The following is a 14,295-nucleotide window of genomic DNA, read 5'->3' on the forward strand; positions in this document are numbered from 1 at the left end:
AAGGCTTGGTGCCCACCTCTGAATCCTGTATTAGGCAGACCTAGACTATCTAGACACCTAAATACTTTAGGGTATTGACTATTTGTTAATAGATCAACATTCTCTAGTAGTATGGAGGCCCACACCAATGAGGTCCATTTAGGAAGCTCTAGGTAATCCAATGAAACCCAGATAGTAGTGCTGAATATATTTCCCTGGCAAATGGGAAGAAGTGTAGCATAGGACCAAGAACACAGGCTTTGGGATTGGACAGAAACTGAGCTGGGGCTCCAGTCTACCACTCACAAGGTGTGTCAACTTAAATCAATCACGTGACCTCTTCTCAAAGATGGTAACTATTCTGCAGGACAGTTTTTAAAATTAATGTGCACACAGAACACATTCTGTAGTCCCCTCTTCTGCCCCCAATGATACCAGTGGCAAGAGGGCGAATCTTCAAAGAACTTTGTCCATAAAGAATGACTCCTGATGTTGCCAAATATTTATAAGACCAACGAATATGAACACTTTCTCAACTTCAATTGTCTTGCAAAGAAAGGGACATGACCTTTGGTTGAATCCTGACAAACCTGCTTGTGCCTTGCTTGCATACGACATGAGAAGCAACTGGCTGGTCAGAAATCACCATCAGCAAAGTATGGCAAACTGAGACAGAAAATGCCAAATATTTATAAGACCAATGAATATGAACACTTTCTCAACTTCAATTGTCTTGCAAAGAAAGGGACATGACCTTTGGTTGAATCCTGACAAACCTGCTTGTGCCTTGCTTGCATACGACATGAGAAGCAACTGGCTGGTTAGAAATCACCATCAGCAAAGTATGGCAAACTGAGACAGAATATATGCAGATGTATCAGGTTACTCTGTAAAAATTATTTTCCATTATCTCATACAAGGGGGATAAAGCGTGGTCTAATTTTTCATCATTAACAGTAAGAACAATGCACTGAAAGTGAGGAGTCCTGGCCTTGCCATTTAAAGGTGACCTTGGACAAGTTTTTAAAGATTTAATATTAATTTATTCAACAAATGTTTATTGAATATCTTTAAGATACCTGTTCTCACAGAATTTGTATTCTAGTGGAAGAAGAAAGACATCATATAACAAATAGAAGGATAGATAGGAAGAAGTTAGCAGACATGGTGATTTATACAGAATTAAGGGCAATAAAATAGATTGTGACTGGTATGGTTAATTTAGGCTGTGTAGTCATTGTAGAAAAGGTGACATTTAAACTAAAATCTGAGGAAGTGACTTCTGCTTTTTGTACATTCATATCCTTTTCTATAAAATATGATTACCTAGCTGAGAAACTTTTGGAACTCTCTTCTAGTTACAGGGCTGCATGAGTTCATAGCTATTAGAGACAAAGTATACATGTGTACACTCATTCATATCATGAAATATTATTTTATATTTGGTTAAGTAAATCATGTCTGTGATTCTTAGCTATGAAGATATTTAAGGCAACAGTGAATTACTTTTAAGGTACTAAATAGAGCTTTGCATACTGAACTTCTTCTATGTTCTTTGAGCCTCAACTGAGAGAAGTGCTTATTTTGTTAATGTTCTGGCAAAGAATGCCAAACTAGTCTCTGGCCAGAAGGGTTATTATATCCTTGTTATGTTTGAGGCAGACAAAAACTTGACTTTGTAATGAGGCTAGACGTTGTCTGAAATGAATTCTTTCTGGTGATCACTTACAACCACAAGTTCAGACATTCTCAATCTTAAAAGGCAAAACTCAAAACCACATGTTCTCTTCTACATAAAAATGGGGGGGCAGTTTGAGGTGAAGTATGTAAGTTTTTAAGCAACATCAGTATTTTGACCCATATTTTTCATGCACCAGTTAACCAGAAAATTACAAAAGCTGAAAAACTCAGATAAACTGTACCAAGGGGATTAACACAATACATCCACTCCCTCCCCATTCCCAGCACATCCTCTTCTTCCTCCTCCTACCCCCACACTGGGGTACATTTCTGGAATAGAAACTAAAGCCTCTCAAACTATTAAAAAATGAGGACCTCTGAATTTTTAATTCTGTTCACTAATCATTAGAAAAATAGAAACTGCCATCTATCTGAGAAGCAGTGAGAGCAGGAGCCACAGACTGTTTAATTTTGCAGGAGTTGGCTGGTTTCCCAGCAACACGATGATTTGTGGGGCCACTACTTTGGGCACCTTGAAGATAATTAAATATTAAGTCTCTTTTTGATGTATGCAAAGTCTGTTTAAGAGGATTACCAGCCACAGTGGAGGTAGCAGTCCACATTTCTTCTTTTTTTTTGGTTATTGAACTTGCAATATCATTATCTATTCTTATCTTTAGTCTGTTAGAACCAATGTCCATCCTTAAAATAACTGAAAGCATGTTCAAGAATGAAGAAGGTGATAGGGGAAAAGTGGAGAAAATGGCAGTTCATACAGTTGACATTTTGGGATCCTCTAGTATTGGGGATATAGAGATAAAGAGCACAGTTGATGTGTGTGGGAAAAATGACTGATGAAGTGAGCAGACCAACTTCTCTGTCCTCTAGTTCAAGGTTCCATTTCACACCCTAAATAGCAAAGGCACATAGTGCAAGAATAGTCCCAGGATAATATGACTAGTGGCAAAGGGAGGGGAAGATAAACACGTATCTCTCTATTACAACCTGATCCTTCTACAGCTTCAATGAAAGGTAGCATAATTTGTTGAAAACAGTAATTGAAGACATGATTTGAACTATCACGCACTGTTCTGCAACATTCCAGAAGTATTGGTGTTTCTATTCTGAAACTACAATTTTTCTGCATTCATTTGCTAAGAAACAAGAAGTTCTATCAATTATAGGAAAAAAACACCCATGTCAAATTCACTTGTCCTCCAAAGTAGATTTGACTCATCAGTGCCTTGCAGACATAGGATACTTAATTATACTTACTTTCTAAAGGAGGAGGAAGAGACACTCAGTGATTTTTTTTTTTTTTTTTTTTTTTTTGAGAAGACTCTGGATGAATAGCATAATGAAACTAGAATGAGCCTTCTCATTCTGGTTCCTAGATAATTTTGAAATCAAGACCATTAGCTGCCAAGAGCAGGAAATTATTCTTACATAAGAGGAAAGTAGTGAAACAAGAAGAAAAAGGGTGAGGGAAACATGAGAGGACTTTTACTAGTCATTCTAAGACTTCTACAAGAGAGATTTTTCAGAAGGCCTAAAAGTTTGCTTCTATAAAGAGGACAGATTTGTGAAATGCAGAGTTACTAATGGGCTTCACAAGTGAGGAAAATAGTTTATATTTAGAGCAAAAATGTCAACTCAATTTAGGAAAGTGTGTGAAAAAGGACTTTGTTAACAGAGGATTGGTTGTCTTAAGTCCTATTTGGGGAAAAAGTTAAGCAATAAAGGAATTAAAATCTCAGAAAAATTTATAAATCATTGAAAACTTATAAATCATTGAAATCATATAAAAGTTCTAACTTGTTTGAGTAAGTGGAACATTGAGAAAAGGATAAAGAAGGAATACTGGCAATGCTATAAAGAGTCTGGGTTCAAATATGAAAGTATTATGTTCTAACATTTCAACATGAAGGATAGGATGGATGTTTCCCCTTTCCCAACTTCCACTCTGCTCTGTAATATTTTTAGCATATAGATATGACATTAAATGAAGTGAAGCTCCAAGTAGAGAAACCAGATTAATCATCTTTACAGACTCCAGAAATCATAGAAGATGAAACTGACAAGGTTGAGAACTTGAAAAATGGAGGCTGATCACAGGAAAGGACATAATTGCACTAAAGTTGCTTTGCTTCAGGATAAGGGTCAGAACAGGAAGTTCTGTGTGGCAAAAATAATATGGTCTGATTTAAGGTTTGCCTCAGGGATGTTATGTGTACCCATAGCAGTGTTTTGCTGAGAACCAACACACTGCTAATCCTACCATGCCCTGTACTTGGAATATATTCTACAGCCTCCAGCATTTGTGCTCCAGCGTTGCTCCAGAGGCTGCAAGTGGTCTTCTGAGGTAACTGTAGGCAAGGCGAAGAGCCCAGATATGTAGGGAAGGTCATAGTGCTTCAGAGAGCATTATTCATATATTTGTGACTTTTTCATTTTAATCCATTTCAGCAATTTGGGAAGACTAGAGAATCTGATAAAGTCCTCTTTTTTAAAAATCTCAATTTCTCTGAGAAGTAAATATTATTTACCTAGTTATTTCACAAAAGTTGATAATAATTAAGATATTTAGATATGAATCCAAAGATGTTCTTAATATTTGATTCATTAAAAACAATTTAGGCCAGTGGAATAGTTTAGTGGTACAGCATATGCTTAGCATATATAAGAACCTGAATTCAATCGCCAGTACCGAAACAACCCAGGAAAGGAAGTCATTGTTCTTTAGACATAAATATAAACTATGCTTTAGAATTAGGAAGTAAACTGAGTTGGAGCCAGACTTCCAGAGACCTCTTTTGCAGATGAGGTTACCTGGGAAGTCTTGATTTCTAACTTTCACTGACCTGGTAGTCTAATCTGCATGCTAAAATACGTGATGGAGTTGCTGACTTCTGGATCTTATGTCCTTAGGATGCATCAATTTAGAATTCAAACTTCTTCAGTCACCATACTTCTTTGACTTAGGAATTAGCATTACCATTTACTCAAAGAACAAGACATTACGCTCTGTGATGTACGTGCACAGAATATTTTCAGGGATTCAAAAATCTAAGTACATCCTCTGAGTTTTCAGAATTTTCATGGTAGTCGGAGATAAAACGTCTTTAAAATATCTATAAAATAATTAAAGCTCAACTATGTAGAATTCAAGGTTTAATTAATATGTGATGGTCAGGGAAAGTTTTCCTAGTTTCTCCATATCATGCTTCAGGGTTGTGAGTCTTTCACTCTGGAACTTTCCCTGACCATCTGTGTGCGTTCCATTTATGTCCAGCAAGGTACAAAAGAGAGGGTAGAACATAAAAGAAATGAATTAGCTCAATTACATCCTATATTTCCATATAGCTCTGCATTTCTTCTGGTACAGTGTCAATTAGTCAATAGTAAGAATAGTCCTGCCAGGTGCAGTGGTGCCCGCCTGTAATCCCAGTGGCTCGGAGTCTGAAGTAGGAGGATCGCGAGTTCAAAACCAGCCTCAGTAACAACAAGGAGCTGAGCAACTCCAAGACTGTCTCTAAATAAAATACAAAATAGGGCTGGGATGTGGCTAAGTGATTAAGTGCCCCTGAGTTCATTCCCTGGTACCCATCCCCACTCCCCCCCCCCAAAAAAAGAACAGTCTTATCTCTTCTGAAGAAAAAAATGGTAAGAATGTGTTGCACATTCAAATCTATAAAAAATAAAAATACACTGTATTGCACATACTCAATTACTAAGCCATTGGAATGCTTACCAATCATTAGCAAGCCGATTATTCCCTCGAGAGAAGCTTAAGGTAACCAAGATTGACCTCTGGTAACTGTCAACAAGGAAAGCAGTCAGATGCTCCTTTACCTGTCTCTGGGGCCATGCAGCTTTGAGAATGGCCTCTGTTCTGAAGAGCACAAGGAGCTTGCCATCCTCCTCCGTCAGGTGGAATGACTGCCCCAGGATCTGCAGCACATGGACGCGGGGCCGCACAGGCTGGGTATCATCAGCACAGAAAGGCCGCAACCACTCCAGCAGGTCCTCAGGTGACACTAGCTCCTCCCTGCAGGGCACAAATGGGGGGTGAAAAGAACCACTTAGGTCGTTCTGCTTTCTTCCCTTCCAGTAATCGAATGTGGTCACTGGCCTCAAGACTTCTTTGTTGGTTACTTTTTTTTTCTTGAGAGGAAAAATATAGGTTTTTAAATGGCTTACAGCAAACCATGTTAGTCATTTAAAAGCTATGTAAAATTAATGTCATTTTAAAATGAGTTGTATTAACTAAAAAATAGCCATTAACCAATAAGTCCTTAGCTAGTTATTTTTTAGAATTTAAAGTATAGGAAAGCTTATTCTATTAATCATAACTATGATTCTAGGTACCATTCTAGCAATTTTACATATTCTATTACTAGTTGGCAATAACTATGCAAAGCAGGGATCATAAATTAATTTTAAAGATGAGAAAACAGGCTTCAGGGAAGTGATATAATCAGCCCACAAACCTCTGTAGGAGATACTGCAGTGTGACCTCAAAGCCCATGCTCTTTGTACCACTTTTCATTGAGATTAGAATTTCAGCATGTGGTTAGCATATCAATTTTTACACTACCCTAAAAATAAAATATGAACACTTGGCTCTTATAGGACTGTAGAGTCTAAAAGAATTTAGAGAAGGGGACATATTGTACAACTTTCTATCCAGCAGAATTGCTTCTTTTGACGATGATGTCAATGAATTACTATCAATGACTGTTAAGAGGTTATCCATATAGAAGACTCCTCACAAGGCCCTGGGGATCCATGTTACAATAATATATTATACAGTTTTTGTTGTAACTAGATCTATACGAAGATCTCGGCGATAAATCACCTAAACTGAGTCGCAGACTAACCTATCTTCAACCCTATCAAGACTACAAGGCTTTTTAAAAACTTCTGAGAATAAAATACTATAATGTCACTGAGTATTCCTCTTAGTAGTTTCTCCATAATACAGTTGCCAAATGCTACATTATGGCAATTTAAATTAATAAAAACAGAATTCATCATTTGTATTAGGATTAAAAGAAATTACAAAACATTGCAGACAAATGGCTTAAATAGTCCTAAACTTATGAATTCATTTCTTAGTTTTACCAATGAATAACCTTTACAATATCAGAAACAGGAAAAACTGGTGTGTGAAAAACGTAGAATGAACCAATAATTCCTGGATACCTGCTATTTATAAGGTAACCAAACAGTATGGTACAATAAAAAGACCGCTTTTTAAAAAAAATCTGATGGATCTAACTGTAACCCATCCTTTTTGAACAACTCTAGACAAAGAATCATTTTGAAAGTTATCATTTCCATCTTAGAGTTAAGCATACAAGTATCCCTAGGAAATCAAGATAATATATACCAAGCATCTAGTACAACTTGGGGCACAGAGGAAGCACTTAATAGCAAACCATCCTTGTCAGAATCACCATAATAATTATCATCAGCATCATCAAAGTACTAGTTTGTGCTTGATGACAGATATTAAAAAATCACATGGTCTCTGCCTTGTAAGAACTAATGATACAATGGAACAGAAAGACTTTAGAAGTAACTATTATCCAAATCACTAATATAACAAATTTGAACAATTGTTTTGGACAAGGTGGCGTGGCACCTGAACAGGATCATAAGGGATAAGCAGGGGGTACTTAAATGAAAAGGTATGAAAATAGTTCAGGAGGAGATTAAAGCTCACATAAGTGGTAAATTAGCATTGTGATAGATGTTTCTCACCTAGGTAACCAAGTGGCTGAAGAAGCAGCTCAGCTGCACTCTCTGGAAGTGCAGGCTCAGGAGCTGTGGGGCCCAGATTTAGCTCCCAGGTCTACTATTTCCTGTTAGGATTACTTTGGCTAAAAAGTCAATTAATTATGAGCCTCAACTTCCTTATTTGTCAAAAGAGATGGATAACAATTCCTTTCTCATGGGGCTGTTTAGAATTAAACTGAAACATCAAATAGTAAATACAAATGTAAAGCACGTAATACAAGGTTTGGCATAAAACTAAGGACTTCGATTACTGGCAGCCATTATTATTGAGGTTCTCTGGTCTTCCTTGGTATGGAAAGGGAATGAGAGAGTATTTCTGAGCAGTGAAACATCAAAGTGGTGTTAAAAATTAGAGAAGTATGCAGAATGAAGCAGACTCACCCTTTTTGGTGGAGGTCCAAGTGTATGTAATTCAAGGGGAAAAGAGTTTAAAGCCCATGTTTGGCCATGAATTCAAGCTAGATCTACATAGTATGAAGCTAATGTTTTGACCTTCTGCCCAAGTGCCAAGAAGGTGGGAGAGGGGATAAACGAGAATGGGAGGAAGTGGGAGTCATGAAGACCAAATGGAAGCTATAACAATACCCCAAAACCTGAATATAATGAATAAGAATAAAAACAGTAATAATTTCTGAAGGCTTGAGGTTCGCTGTGACTTATAGCTCTTCCTCATAACTGTCTTTCTCCTGTGTACTGTATCAGCTCTAATTTGTGGATGAGGGAACAATCAGAGGTTTAATACCTTTTCCAAGGTCACACAGTAAGTAGTGAAGCTAATATTTGAACTTGTACTATCTGACTGCCTTATCAATTACTACACAATGCTGCTGAACCCAAACTGGGCCATATTCCAGAACAATGTGGCAGGAGATTAAAATTATTCAGATACTGATGAGATAAAGACTATTGCTATAGTATTTTCCAAGTTATTAAATCGAGTTAGACTCTTATTACATTAGCGTTTACAATGTAGTTAATAATATTTGATATTTTGGAGGCACATATTCTAATTTTTGGTAGATAGTTCAAAAACAAAATTATGAGAACTCATTCCTAAAACAGCTCTTTAGAAAACACTGTGAAGAGCCTGAACAAAACACTAACTCCTAAAAATTATAGTTAATAATATATGCTTTGATATCAATTTGAGTTTTTAAAAGTTTTAGTGATTCTCATGGATCAGCACACAGAGAAACACAGAATTGTGATGAAATGTTAATAATTGGTAAATTAGGGGAAGAGTATGTAGATATTTTTCTCCTTGCAACTTTGAAATTTTTCAAGGTAAATAGGTTGGTAAAAAGTAATGACTTTCATCATGAAAAAAAAAAAACAGAATAAGAACAAGGAAAGTGATTCCATTTCTATAGGCTTTTATGAAAGCAAATAGAAGATTTAATGAGTTTAGGAATAATAAAAGAATATTTTGAAACATAACACACTTTACTATAAAATTATAAATAGGTAAAGGGAAAATCTCCAGAGTCACTATAAACAGATGAGAAATCGTTTCTTTTCCCCTATATTAAGAACAGGGGTGGGCATTTTAATGTGCAGGGTAAATGAATATACCATTTAAACAAATAATTTATAGGGGAAATACAAAATCACAAATTTGGCCCAAAAGATAACGAGTCACCTGGAATACATAGTAAGTAACTTTGAGCAGAAAAGAAGTGCAGTAGCAACAGTGACAACACAAATGTTAACTAAATGATTACTTAGAGAATGTGACAACTCAGGTGGGTGGAGTCCTCACTTGGCCTTCCTGTTATGACTGGCCACAGGAGAACACCCACAAAGTACACACACAAATAGAAGGGAATTCAATCAAAGGCAATTGTTGAAACAAGGCAAAAGATAGATTTAATGAATACAAATAAACTAATTATTGGTAAAAGGGTTTTCAAATCCTGCATGGCATATACATAGAAAGACAAGCAAAACTTAAAAGTTAAGGTATATTAAAAGAGGCAAAAAGCATATGGATAACTTTATAAATCATGAAGCAGAATGAAGAAAGGAAAGACTGCATTCAAACATGAAAACAGACCTTTGAGATTTCTTGTAAAATAAAAGTGTCATAGAATTTGAACAACTGACAAGAAACAAGGCCACTTTGTCCAGTCTTTTGTACTGAAGGTAAACTGGCAAACAAATTTGGGGACTGACTTGCCAGTATTTACCAAAGTTTCAAAATTAAGTTTTCTCTCTCTCTCTCTCTCTCACACACACACACACACACACACAAAATGAATCAGAATTCTCCAGTTCTTTAAAAACTGGATTATAGGAACACGTGGCAACAAAAGGCTGGGACCAAGGCAAGGCCTCTCTTGGAGGATGCCTCTGGAAGCTTTCTAGTTCCTCCTAGTCTCCATTGTCCAAAATCTGATTTATCTCACTCCATTTCCATAACTGCCTGGCCTCTCAGCAAACAAGTCTGCAAGCTCTGATCTGCATGACAGTGGGAGAGGGAGGGAAGGGGGAGAGGAGGATGCAAGTAAACATGAGCTCAGAGGGAGGGAGTCAAATGTTCATATTCTAGGCCCCTTGCCTCTGTTAATGGATGGATCCACACACTGTGCATACTTTCCTCTCTATGCATGGAGTTGAGTGGGGATGACACTTCCCAGGTGAATGTCTATTATTTATCAACAACCATGAAAAAATCAAGGGCAACCAGCAAGGGATAAGAGGGATCTGCAAATACACAAATGTATGTTAATAGTACTGTGGTTATATAAGAAGTGTGACTTTAAAAAGTCCCAATTAAGTTGAATTAAAAGAAAAATTCCTAGAATGAATTGGACTTGTCTTTCCTATCCTCATAAATACACGACCAATGTAATTCTACATCATGTATAACCGTAACAATGTGATCCTAATTGGAAGAAGCTATACTTATTCAATGTACGTATAATATTTCAAAATATACTGTCATGTAAGGAATACTTAAAATAAAAGTTAACGCAAAAAGTTTCAAACATTCTTTCCTGTAACATATCCACAGATTAAAGAGTCAGGTAGGCTCAAAAAATAATAACAACTGTGGTATGCACACAATTAGAATCTTAAATCCTAACTCTTGGTAAATACTAATATCTTTGTGTCTACTTTCCAATATACAAAATCCAAACTATCTTCCTTGGCTTCACTTGCTAAGAAGCAGCATGCTACATCTTGCTGTGACAGGTAGCCACAGCTGCTAGGAGCCATCAACAGGGCCTAAAAGGATCCAGGAACTGCAGTGGTGCAGTAGTCCCACCATCCAGGTCAGTGGCCATGGCTTTCAGGAGGGCTCTGTACCTCACAATGTACACTGTAGGTACTTGAAGAACATGATTCTCAATTTGCTCAAATGGGCTCTCCCCTTTTTCTTTTCTGTATTTTAAAAATAATGTGAAATTCCTAGGTAATAGCAAAGAGTTCAATCAAGTCTGAATTATCTGACCCTGTTCAAAATACATGAGGCTTTAAGATAGTCCATCTGTTTTTGTAGTTAAGTAGCAATGTTAGCAAACAAAAGCACCAAAAATATTAAAAAGTTCTGAAGAAAATCTCTTCTTGGAATATTGCACAGATGGATTCCTTTATTAATTATCTTATCATCTGAGTAGATTTAACCCCATACTTCCTTTGAGAATCACTAATATGCAGTTCATACTTGTAGGTCACTCAAATTAAAAAAAAACTTTAAAGGCTTGAAGACAGGAAGTAGGAAAAAAAATAAAGTGAAAGTAAAGAGAAGCAAGGCAAAGGGATGAGACAGGTGAGGGAAGTACTACCCTAAGATCTTCTACGGAAAGTTTAGTTCATGAACTAGGTGTCACTTGGGAAAGTTTAAGGCCCCCTATAGACTTCTCAATCCAAATCTACGTTAATAAGACACTGCAGGCAAGCTGTGTGCAGAGTGAGGTGCGAGAAGCAGCCCCTTACTCTCCACTGCTGGCTCTTTCATGTCCTGGAGAAATGTCAAGGTGAGAGTCATAGACTGTCCTTACTGTGTGATCATGGAAACCTCCCTAAGATTCACATTTTTTTTTTCCTTTTCTTTTCCAGTGGTATGAGGAGGGATTGAATTCAGTTCAAGTACCAGGCATGCTAGGTGAGCACTCTACCACTGAGCTGCACCCCTAGCCCTTTCTCTTTTGAAACAGGTTCTCACTAAGTTGCAGAGGCTGGCCTCAAACTTGCGATCCTCATGCCCTAGCTTCCCAAGTAGCTGGGATTCCAGGCATGCACCATCACATCCAGCTTGAGCTCCATTTCTTCTTAATCTGTAAAATGGAGATAATACTTTCTGTGTGGTAGGATTGTTCTGAAGATTGAATTACTGAATAGCACCTTTCTAAGGTGTTGGTATAGAGAAATAAGTGATCATTAAGGATTTTTTGTTTTTTAAAATTTAGGACAGTGGTAGCTTATTAATTTCTAAGTTTAAGAGATATATTATTTTAGAATATGATTATGTTAAGCTATTGAATTTGAATAATAAGATTTATTTTTTTAAGCAAACTAATAAACTAATTCTCAAACTAAATATCTGGATTATATTCTCAGAACATGGATGTTATAAGCATACAAAAATAATGGGGGAAGCATGCAAATTCATAAAGTAACTTCAATATGCATGAGGCTCTGAATAATTAATTACCTTATCACATCTTTAACTATAGATATTATAGTAAGTGGGGGGAGGGGCATTCCAAACTCCTGGAATACTTTCATGTGTAGTGGTGTGAACCCTGTTAAACTGGAAGGGAAAGACAACTGGTACACATAGTCATTTGTACACTCCACTGGGGGCTAGTCTGAGTGATTTTATGTAATTTTAAAAGTAGCACACAAAAAAAGTGTTTTCTGAGTGAGGTAGAAGCTGCACCTACAAAGCAAATGACATCTAAACCAATATAAAAAGTCAAGAACCATGCTGACAGATGGCATCAACTATCTAAAATTTAGTCACAAAACCAAAAACTTGGTAGTATTCCTACACACACACACACTCTCGCACTCTAATTCTTACTCTCCTCCACAGCTTCCTGCCAGGAATATTGCAGGATGGTGTGTGAATAGCCTGTCTTGTGTGATGGCTGAGTATGTGCAGCTTCTTTACTACTGAAACAGATTGAGGAAGGTAGTAGATGTCAAGGCCGGGACTGAAGGAGAGCTGGCATGTTTAGAGGCAGGGAAAGGGGCACACCAGCGTGGCACATCCTCCTAGAGACTAGGCTGCTGGGATCAGAAAATCATTAGTGATATTAAAGTGCTGGGTTAAAGAGACTGGAGTCCCCATGTCACCCAAAGATCCTGTCTGGAACTACCTGAAATACAGAGACCAACCTCTCTATTTGATTCTGCCAGGAATATTGGTGGGAAGGGAAATAAAAGCAAGTAGAATCAGGTTTAGCACTGTAGAATCAAAACATACTTGCCAGGAATAAAAGTCACAACTTTATTTTCTTTTTCCTTTCCAAAGGCAAAAAAGAAAAAAAAAAATCACTGAAGTTTGTTTTTTAAAGACAACTTTGCTATTCTGTTTCTGGAATAAAAAGTAAGATCTTGTTCTGCTCTCTTGTTCTCCATTCCATAATGTCTTCCTCTTTAGAACTTAATAGAGAGTCTGTATTCAAAAGACCCAATGGCATTCTCTGGTCTGGAAATTCCGAATGCAAAACACTATCTTTTAATCTTCCTGGCTGTCCCCAGTGGGACTCACTGGAAAGGTCCCACTGCAGCACCTCTTGGATCTCTCTTCTTGGGAGGCCAGGATCTAGAGTCAGCCTTGCCTGAGAGAAGCTGTGCTACTGGCAGTACTCGCAGGGGCGTTGTGAGCTGGGACTAGGATGGCAGCAGCTAGATGCTGGGCGAGTGTGTCCTGGGCAATATCTCAGCCTGCTCTGCTACCTGCTGCACCTGCTGTCCTGCAGGTAGCTTCCTCAGCCTGGAATGCCATCATCCACAGCCTGTCCCTTTCTAACAAACTTTTTTTTCAGAAAACAGTTCAATGGTCACCCACTGTGTATCTGTCCTGACTTGCCCAGGTGGAATAAGCCTCTCCCTTGACCCTGCTTTCTGTATAGCACCTACCATTCTACCACATGGTTCTTACAGCTGAGAAAGCTCATCTCCCCTGCAAGTTCCTTGGGGTTAGAGGTTAGTTCTTATCCACATATGTAATTCCTCGTGACTTAAAACAGAGCATAACAACACACAGAATAATTTTTCTCTTTAAAGAAACTTCATTATTAAAAAAAAATGGGAGAGGCCTTATGAGGTTGACACATAGGACATTAGTCATATGACAGACTGTTGTAAATTCTGAGGAAGTCGATAGCTATTCATTGGTAGTTGCTATTATTCCTATCAACACTATTGTAGCTGAATGAAAAACGCTTTCTAAAAATGGCATTAGAGATGAACACTTTTCTAAATTCTAAAGCTGTAAACTGAGTCTCCAAACAAAGCAGACTTGAGTTGTATAAAGATTTTTTCTAAACACACATACACACACACACTCTCTCTCTCTCTCTCTAACTTCTATACTTCACCAATACAGTTAACCTGTTGTGGATGAGCATCCTTCTCTTTTAAGAAGCTCAGAGCAGTTTCCTCTCCAGGCCTCCATGTGCAGGAGGCAAGAAGAGACACTTCTCTCCAGGGTAAGCAGGTCCTACAAGCACAGATGTGGCCAGCAGAGATAGGATCCTGGCTCTCCAGATGCAGAGTCCTCCTTAATATTGCAGAAGCAGCTCTGTTCCTTTTAAAACACCTACAGTTGTTGCTTAGTCTTGGAAGCTTTAGAAATATGGACACTAAAAGTAATTCTCA

At 37.6% G+C, this 14,295-nt stretch overlaps 1 protein-coding gene across 1 annotated transcript in view; it reads right to left on the minus strand.

The window, feature by feature from the left end:
- The window catches only part of Nbas (NBAS subunit of NRZ tethering complex), a 324,412-nt gene that overhangs the window by 29,261 nt on the left and 280,856 nt on the right, over window positions 1-14,295 (minus strand). Inside the window, exon 48 of the mRNA XM_076833054.2 lies at window positions 5,512-5,707. Within this exon, the coding sequence (XP_076689169.2) occupies window positions 5,512-5,707 (196 nt within the window). The remainder of the gene's footprint in view (window positions 1-5,511; window positions 5,708-14,295) is intronic.

This window comes from Callospermophilus lateralis, chromosome 14, assembly GCF_048772815.1.
Source record: "Callospermophilus lateralis isolate mCalLat2 chromosome 14, mCalLat2.hap1, whole genome shotgun sequence".
Taxonomy (NCBI): domain Eukaryota; kingdom Metazoa; phylum Chordata; class Mammalia; order Rodentia; family Sciuridae; genus Callospermophilus; species Callospermophilus lateralis.